We start from the raw sequence: 9,872 nt of genomic DNA, 5'->3' as shown, positions 1-9,872 counted from the left end.
AAATTGTTGATTCGATGAGTGGTTATTAGTAAGTGAAAAAGTGATGTAAGTATTGGGCTTAGATGCAAACCCATAAGAATTTGTTATCTCAATAGTTTGTAAAAACATTATAAAATAGTTTGTAGTTAAGCATTACTCTTAAAATAATCAAATATATTATTCAAGGGTCCAAAGTGTAATTTTATTGAACGAAGTTGCTAAAATCAGTAACTATATATAATTATATGCTAGTATTTAAAAAAAAAAAAAAAATTAAGGACAATGTTCGTGAATATATTAGCCCATGTCAAGGGTTCAAATCATAGAGTATATGCTATAAGTTGAAATATTATTTTATTTATTAAAAAAACATATAATATGATGTTATCTGACATTTTTTTTATTTAAGATAGAGATATGTTGAATATAGAAAGGATGATAATATATACATAATTAGATATAAAATAAAAATGAATCTTAAAACAAATATTGTTCATGAGAGTTAAGATTGAGTGGGGCTGCCACGCACATTTGTTCTTTCCTGAACTGGAAGCGTGTGATTGTTATCATTCCATCTTCATAGGAAAAGAAGAAGAAAGAGGTCCTGATTCATGAACATGGTCCAGTCAACTTATGCCCATTTGGAAATGGACCCCCCAATTGTCGTGTTTTACTAGTCAATGTCCCCTCTCTTCTGGACCTTTGAAAACTTCATTACGCGGATTCTGAATCTTTAATTTCCTCTCTCTAAGTATTGGTTGGATGGCATTATTTACAAACCTTAATACGTCCAAATTTGTTTAAAAAATCATGTAATTAACTTATGTCATAGACAACCTTTCATGTACGTAACTACCTTCTGATGTGTAATCAGTTTATAACCAAATATTGCAGCAAACCTTTGGCTTGGTAGATCTTATGAAATGACACTATATTGCTTTTCCATCAAAGATGGTCCATGTGATTTTTTATTTTTTTTAATAAACTCCAGCAGATAACATATAGGACTTGCTGTCAGCAAGGGAGAAAAAAACAATTATGAGCTGCAACCAAATTACATTAGCTTTCTTCAATAACTTCTTAAACGAAACACACACACACACACACATTATAGAAGTGTATATGGAGACAAGTTACTCAGTGAAACTGCATTTTTCTTTCTTGATCAGCTGAAATACAACAAATTTCATCCAAAAAGGGAGGATAGAAAAGAATCAATAGAATATTAGCAGGAAGGGTAAAAATCAAAGAAGCCAAAGGCACAACACAAGTGCCACAGCCAAAATTTCAACAGGACAATTTCCTGTTGGCTCCTGTGGCAAAAATCTAAAGAAAAAAGAAAAGAGAGAGAGAAGTCAGTGAGTGAGTGAAGAAAGAGAGAATGGAGCATGTTATATACATAATTCTTGCTTTACTTCCGATAATCCGCTTGGAGGAAACTTTCATAATGAGTTCCCTTGATCACCTTTTCAAGATCATCCCAATTCTCAACCTGTTGAGATAGAGAACCTTTGTGTATCTTCACCTGCCGGCTCTTTAATTCCCTATGTGGAACCTTCAAGAAATCTTGAACGTCTATTAACTTCTGCAAACATGTAAAAATATCAAACTTTAGAGGGTTTCTTCTACTCTTTTTTTCTTTTTCTTTTTTGGTGGGGGAAGAGAGGGGGGGATGGGGGTGTTGAGTTCAAACGTTAAACCTGATTTTAGAGTCATACATAGATTTTCATAATGCATACTCAGTCAGAAACAGTACAGGAAAAGCAGCTCTGTGTTCAATCAGTTGGACTTACAGTGCGATTTTTTACTACATCTTCATAGTATAGGATGATGTGCCGAGTGCTATTGAAGTACTCCAAAGCTTTAGCAGTAGTCTCTTCTACTTGCTTCAGATTGGGTATCAGCAATGTTGCATTGATTGTGGGCTTGTACTTTGCAAGTATGTCTGCCTGAAACCATTTCTCTCTTATAAGTAGAAGATTTTACATACGGACATACAATTAAACTTCTATTTTTAGTAAAAGGAAAAAATTGATGTTGAAAGCCTTGAGAGAGAGAGACCTCATGAGGGGAATGCACATGAGACTTGTGGGTCCCATTTAATAGCTTAGCATCTCGATCATACAAATTTGCCAGAACTGAAATCATCCTACGCAGAAGATTTCTTCGGAAGAGAAATATAACTGAAACCCCCCGAGTGTTGAAGTACTCTACTATTTCTGTATGATGCTGCATGAGACCCTGAAACAATATAGTAATATACATTAACTCTACACTAAACAGAATAGAATAACATTGCACAGTCTTGTGAACTTATGCTAAGAGATGCCTACCCAGGCCAAATGTTAGTCAGCAGAATGAAACTCAGCCAGGACAGCACACAAAAACACACATACATACATTTCAAAAGAAAAACAATTACATTGGAACCTTACTCCGAAGCAATAGTTCTGAAAAAATACTGAGACTAACTGATTTCTTAGATTCTCTTTCACTAACACCAGTGAGAAGCTACTTTATTGGGGTATAACTAAGATCTTGAATGTAGGCACAAAATTGAGCTTTTTTATATATATATATTTTTAAAAATTATACTATAGCAAATGCCTTACACAACCAAATTTATTACATTATTGGAAAAAAAGAATTACCTTCTGGGACAAAGGATAGTAGAATGCTAGTAAGTTACTATGTTAACCAAATTGAGTCTAACTTCCAAGTTATAACAGGTGCTTTAATTCCACATGTTGGATAAGGAATAATGGGTAGTGCTGTCCTATCCTCCCAATCCCCTTTCTCTTGTGTTAAGGATATTTCAGCTTTTACTCTGTTAGCTAGTCACTATATGCCTGAAAGATCCACTTCTGAATTCTGACTAAAAAAAAAAAAAGCTTCATCAAGAGAAATAATACATTAAAGCACTTGCAATCCCACTTCTAGCTCTATTCATTGCTGACAATTGTTTCTTCGCAGAATAGTAACACAATAAGATTAGAAGAATCTAAGTCTGCATCATTATTGACCAATTTAAATCCTTAATCCTTTATTGCAGATGCTCCAGTTGTTTGAATCTACTGTAGTGTTCCTTAGTAAAAGTGGACCTCATGAGCTCTAAACCCACAAGACTGAAACCCAGCCAGGCAAAGATATATTAAAACATTAGCTCTATTTTCCTTCTTTACTACACTATTCAGAAGCAACACCACTTGTCCCGCTTCATTTAGGCTCCATCTTTTCCAAAAATGAACTATATTTCAATCATTGAGCAATGATTTGATTGCTCCAAAAAGAACCTCAAAGAGGGGGGGGAAACTATTTATAGCCAGAATACAAAATATTCTAACAAGAAATATTAGAATATTTCTTGTTACAAGTGGACCCTCTTCAAGAGCATGCTTCTAAAGTATTCAGCTCAAAATCTAACAGCTCAAAATTAGAATATTCCACACAATGACTCAAAAAAAAGGAGAAACTCCAGCTCAAAATCTTGCATCACAGCTGAAATGCACTTAGGGATCAAGGTGTGTGTGTTGGGGGGGGGGGGTTGAATGGCCAGAAGAAGAATATTTCTATCAAGATAACATGAAAATCAGTTAATTTAACACATCAGAAGGGTCTCTTTTTTAAATAACAGTCAAGGCAGGCCAATCCTCTTCAAGAATATCCTTACAGAGTTTTCAACATATGATTAATGGGATAACTATAGAAGGCAGCTCAACTGGTCAAGACCTCACACACAGGTGAAAATGCATCTTAAGGACAGAGATATTATGAAGAGGTAGGGCGATCCTCTTCCTGCAGAAAGATCAACTAAGCAAAGGAGCAGGCAGCTAGTGAAAAAAATTTTGTTTAAGGAACAATGACTCAAGGTTTGAAGGAACAGGACGTTCATAGGTTAAAGTGGGTTTTACTTGGACTTTAGAGATTTGAGTTGCTAGTCACCCTTATGAAATTTGAAGACAATTTTTTTAAATTTTTTTTTAATGAATGAACTTATTGTCTCTCTCTCTCTCTCTCTCTCTCTCTCTGTAGGTAACTAGTTTATTATAAAAAAAAAATGTTACCCAATACACTAGCTGTATACAGCGGACACACTAGGACAAGGAAGAAAAAAAAAATAGGCAAGAAAAGAGAAATAAAATCTAGGAAACATTAAAGGAGGCCAAATAATAAAGGAACCCCTCAACCAAAATTTGCAACAAAGTCCACTCATACAAGGACTTCAGGAATACATATTTCAGCTTAACCATGCTAAGCTCTTTACCCTCAAAGCACCAAGTGTTACATTTGCGTGAAAAAATTATTCTCTTTCTTTTATAACTTAGGTGGAGATCATATCACTTTCCATGACCACAATTAACTTTAGTGCAAACCAATTGTGAAAATTTACAATAAAACTATCTTCTCTAAATGACTAATGACATTACAATGCATACAGAAACCTTCATAGCTGTTACAATATATTAAAGCACAATAGGGGATGAACAGTGGCGGCTCTAGGAATTTTATCTAGAGCGTTCATTAAGATATATAAGTTGAAACAAAATTTAATTAAAATAAAACTTGACCATATCAAGCTACCAATAAAAAAAACACACAAATGCATAAAGTTTTACAATTTCTTTCTACGAGTTTTCATATTTTGAATCATTACATACAATCTGTATTTCCTAAAAATTAAATTACATAAAGTTATATCATGCTTGTACTATATATGCACATATTCGCACACATCACAATTCACACAAAAAAATTTATTAAAAAAATGTTCATAATCAGTATTAAATACATTAACACATATAATATAAATTTATAATAAAATAGACACTCGCAACTCACAAGCATTCACTCTTTATTCTTAGAGCTGAAGATACCAAGATAGTCAGATAATTAACTGAGATGAGATGAGAATCATGAGTGAGAAATCTATATGATTTGTGTTGTTTGGTTTTAGAATGAGCTGATTTGTATTGTTTTAGTTTTGGACTGGATTGACCTGTGTTATTGTTTAGTTTTGGGTTGAACTTATCTGTGATTAGGGTGTGCAAAATTTAAGCAAGGTGTTCAAAAATATTTTTTAAAGTAAAATAAGCTAATAAAAAAAATATTTTTTTATATATAATATTTTTATTTTCAAGTCAGGGGGTTCATTTGATCCCCCTGAACAACACTTAACTCCCCCCTGGGGATGGACCTATATTGTTGTGCTAATGAGCTAAAAGTTAAGCTAAGCCAATAACTTCCTACATCATGAGGGAGAAGAAAATTAGCATCTAATAATGCGTCTGCTAGGAAGAGATGTATGCATGCTATGGCTATCACCCAAAACATTAGTGCACTTCTAAATTGCAGAAAATATACATAAATAAGTATTCATGAGATGACACTCACCTGATTAAGCATCCACTTTAAGCCAACCGCAGCTGTGCATTCGTTCTTTGAAGCGCTACTGAGCCAATCTAGATTATAGATTTTATCTAAAGTCTCAACGATTGTTGAAATATTACTCCTCCTAACTTTAACAGAGAAAATCTCCCCATTAGAGCTTACATTTGTATGATTGTTTAACAATGTCTCAAACCATCCACTTCCGGATCTCTGCATTGACAAAATGGCGAAATATCTCACAGGATTACATGCACATTCAGCCCTAAATATGCACACACAAAAAATTCTATCAGTGAATTGCAATTAAAACCTTAATTCAATTTAAAGAAATAAATAATTACCTGCTATAAGTTTTAGGTTTAGGGTAGTGCACATAAGGAATCTCCCATGGTTCAATATTAGGTTCTGGACACACCTTTTGGATCACTGGGATATTCAGAAATCCAGCCTTGCTGTGTGTGCTAATTTGCTTTACACAAATTGAGCATATATACACACCACATACCATTGCAAAGACCAAGACAATCATCCTCAACACCAATGGAGATTTTTTTGGTGCCTTTGTGATAAATACATCCTGTAATGTATGAACTAATTAATGTTAAAAAGCACATACTCACACACACGCGCACACACAATATTATGAGAATCTACTAAATTGGCTCCAAAAAAAGCCTGAAATTCATAACCCCACCTGATTGAGCTACCCAGATGTTCAAAATAGGTTCATAACAAGAATACATGATATGGGTCTAAATGAATAATGCCTAGGATTGATAATTCAACATGATTGAGCTAGAAGAAGACCCATTGAGTCCGTACAAAGAAGAAAATTAATGCCATACTAAAAGCACAATTCGTTAAAGCAGACAAAAATTTATACAATAATATGACCCCATTTCCACTTTTTTTTTTTTTTAATATCAATCTGAATATACTTTCAAAAAGGAAATCTGGGTTTGCTTCAGCTGCAACATATTGGGGAAAAAAAAACCCAAAAACATAGGAAAGAAAGCAAAATAAAAATGCACTATTCAACACATGGATCAGAAAATTCATTAAAAAAATTATCAGGAAAAAAAAAAGAATCTTATACCAAGAATCCTCTAATCACAAGTTAACTAAAAACCAAACCCACTTGCAATTTGCCACAAAAAAAAAAAATATATATATATATATATAAAGAGAGAGAGAAAGAGAGAGAGAGAGAGAGAGAGAAAGAGACAAAAAGAATGTTAAAAAGAAGAAAGAAATTTCACAGACCTTGGTGAAGGAACAGAGATCGTCAGCCATTGTTTTTGAAGATCAAAAAGGAAGCGGAAGAAAAGGCATTTGGGGCACTTCTTTCTTTAGTTTCTTTCTTTCCCTTTTATTTTCTTGTTTTTCTTTTAGCTTTTTTTATCTCTCATAATTCTAAGCCATAAAAAAAGAAAAAGGAAGAAGAGAGAGAAAGAGGAAGAAAAGGCCGTTTTGATGGGTATGAGCTTTTTCTCGTGAAGAACAAAATGATTAGATGCTTCGACCGTTGCACACGCTCACCAGCTCTGTTCTGTTTTCTTTAACTTTGTGGTTTTGTTTTGCTTTGTGTTTTGTGTTTTGTGTTTTGTGTCTGTTTGTGTTTTTGTTTCCTAAATTTTTGGTTTTTTTTAGTTCAGGGATTTTCACAAACAGATTTTGCGCAACTATAAAGTTGTATTTGGTGTACGGCTACCACTCAAACTCAAAACCACATGCGGTGGAATTTGGAAACTAATGAATGACTGAATGAATGAATTGGATTTTGATCATATATTCACAACGATGCCGTTCTGAATTGGTTTAGCCCTGACTGGACTGCATGACTACCCACCCCACCCCCACAAAAATCGGCATGGGCGTTGACAAATTATTTTGAAAAAGTTTTTTTCTTTTTGTTAAGATTTATTGTTAAAATTATAGGCAATACTGATAAGTTTGTTATTACCAGGTAAAAAAAGTAATATCAGATCTCAGCGATTGATTCAGTTTTAAAAAACTGAATAACAATCTAATTTTTAAAGATAAAATGGGTTCCTATTGAAAGCTTCAATTAAGGGAGATCAATAAAAGGGCATCTTCTTTTGTTTTTTTTCGGGGGGTCAATAAAAGGGTTGTTAAGAAAAAATTTGATTAGTTAACAAACTTAACAAATTAAACGTTAATGTGTTATGACTGTTGTTGTCTGCTGGACTTGTGCTTTTTACTTTTTCTTATCTTTGCTTCACAAACAATTATCCATTATTTGATTCGTTAAAAGTCAATTTTTGAATGCTGTGTATAATTTTTTTTTTTTTTTTTGGAAGGAGGGAGGGAGCGAGAAAGCGATGATTTCGTCCAGAATATAATATTATATTAAAATAAAATAAAAGATTGTGATTTTTTTGGGTAGAAAAAGAAGGGGGATAGCGGAATTGCATCCTTGATATGGGCATAAATATATATATAAATAGTCAAGCCCAATTATGTATCCTAAAGTTTCTTTGTTTACTTAAAAGCATTCGCATCAAAAATATGAAAAATACTAAATCTTAATTTTAGCTCTCGTTCTATTAAAATATCTTCCACATCAAGCATATTATTTTTAAAATTTTTACATCTTTGCTATCGCGGGGTGTCATCTTTGTCATCAAAGATGACACTCCATGGTAGCAAGTTGCTAGTTTTTTTTTTTTTTTCTCACTCTCACTCTCTCTTGTGTCGTGCTTCTCTCTCTTTTATTGGATAAAAAAATGAATTATAAATAATATTTTAATGAAGTGATAAAAAAATTAAAATTTTTGATGTTGAGTGTATTATAAAGTAGAGTATTAAAATAGATAAAATAGTGTTTTGAGATTTAAATGCTATATTTTTTGACATATTTGATGAGAATACCCAAGAGTGTTTTTATTTTCAAATAATAATAAAATTAAATAATAATAAAAAGCACAACTTGCTTTTGGGGCTCATTACTTTATTTAAAATTTTGAATGGTATATCCGGATATTTCGCTTGGTTCTGGGGCCTAGGCCAAGGCCCAACTTTTCGACCTTACCGTAAATCCTTTTGTCGTTTTGGGAATACTAGTTGCAATTATTACTCTCTTTTTTTTTATTGTAAATTTTATTATGAAACAGCTGCCAAGTCGACTTGAATTAGAGCATAAAACTAAAAATGAGGTGAAACATTTTTCATTAACACAAGCGAGTTTGTAGCATGTATTGCATGCCTAGCAAGATTATGAACTGCAAAATTGTCTTCATGGCTTATATGAAAAAAACCAATCTACAAAAACTTAACAGGTGCCCAAAAGAACTGTTCAAAAAAAAAAAAAGGTGTACAAAAGAAGCCAGTGAGGGAGCTTGATCTCTAATAAGTGAGTATACAACAAAGCTTGAGTCATCTCCAAGAATGGCTGAATTGAAAGTATATTTAGTAACATATAGGATAAATAATTTAGGAAAATGTTAAAATTATAAACTTTTTATAAAATATTTTACAAATTGTTAAAGTGGTGAAAGTTATATAATATGTAAGTGTTTTCACTCCGTTTAAGATATTAAAAAATATTTAAACAACCCATAAAAGGCAGAAATGAAATTAAAAAAAAATTAGATACACATAGAATATTACAAATTAAAATGAAATTCTTACTACCCATTTTGCACATGTTATGAGTAAGCTCCTAAGCCATTTTTTGGGGCAAATTTTAATTCATGGTAAACTCTTACTACCCAAATTTCCAGTTAACTTAACAGGTAAAGTTTCTGATGGTTGAATAAAAAATTTGGGGTTCAATTTCCCTCATAGGTTGAAACTCTCTAAAAAAATAAACTTTCAAGTTTTCAACTCATTCCTTTTCTCCATCATTGATCATATTTTCCAACATCCAATGCTTTGTTCGTTAATTTGTTCAATATATCCTAATTCTAAATTAATTTGATTTATACAAATGCACAACATTTACAAATTAATTGTACAATACATATTTTCAAAATATTTTTATTTTTATGTGATAAGTGAGATTGTTTATATATTTAAAATGTAGGTAAATCTAACATACGTTATGGTACATACTATATACATATATTTTACGATGTATGTCAATTGGTGGGTATTTCTCCCATAAATAAAATTTTCCTGAATAAAATTAAACGTTGTATATACCAAATTTTGATAATAGTTTTTGTGGATCAAGTGCAAAAGAATGCATTTTCTCTACTCATCTGAACTCTAAACAATGGTTCCAAATACTGTAATTATTAAATTAAAATTGTTCCAATTGCATTAGTTTGTTATAGAATTTCATAGGATATATAAAAATATTTTATTTTATTATTAAAACTAGAGTGTAACTATGTGCATATACACAGTTACATTTAAAAACAATCACAATTATATTTATATATATATATATGATTTGAAATTTAATTGAATCTAAACTCTTCAGTTTTTGCACCCAATAATTCACTTGCCATAAAAATTAAAAAATTAGATGGGGCACATGG

General features: G+C 32.0%; 1 protein-coding gene across 1 annotated transcript; it reads right to left on the bottom strand.

Annotated features, from left to right (window-relative positions):
• Window positions 1-1,116: 1,116 nt before the first annotated feature.
• Window positions 1,117-7,125, bottom strand: LOC142642060 (uncharacterized). The gene is made up of 6 exons (XM_075816413.1): window positions 6,631-7,125; window positions 5,709-5,944; window positions 5,371-5,629; window positions 2,041-2,220; window positions 1,773-1,928; window positions 1,117-1,564 (listed from the first exon to the last, which is right to left on the bottom strand). The coding sequence occupies exons 1-6, from the start codon at window positions 6,658-6,660 to the stop codon at window positions 1,391-1,393; spliced, it is 1,035 nt and encodes a 344-aa protein (XP_075672528.1). The 5' UTR covers window positions 6,661-7,125; the 3' UTR covers window positions 1,117-1,390.
• Window positions 7,126-9,872: the final 2,747 nt, after the last annotated feature.

Source organism: Castanea sativa, chromosome 7 (genome assembly GCF_040712315.1).
Source record: "Castanea sativa cultivar Marrone di Chiusa Pesio chromosome 7, ASM4071231v1".
Classification (NCBI taxonomy): domain Eukaryota; kingdom Viridiplantae; phylum Streptophyta; class Magnoliopsida; order Fagales; family Fagaceae; genus Castanea; species Castanea sativa.
Note: the sequence above shows the minus strand (reverse complement) of the source record. Positions and strands in the feature narration are given on the sequence as shown.

Bases quoted from the DNA above. Each gene is read 5' to 3' on its own strand.
- LOC142642060 (XM_075816413.1), bottom strand. From the start codon at position 6,660: ATGGCTGACGATCTCTGTTCCTTCACCAAG. The intron at 2,221-5,370 runs GTGAGTGTCATC...ATATTGTTTCAG, and splicing joins TAAAGTGGATGCTTAATCAG to GGTCTCATGCAGCATCATAC. The intron at 1,929-2,040 runs GTCTCTCTCTCT...AAATGGTTTCAG, and splicing joins ATGTGCATTCCCCTCATGAG to GCAGACATACTTGCAAAGTA.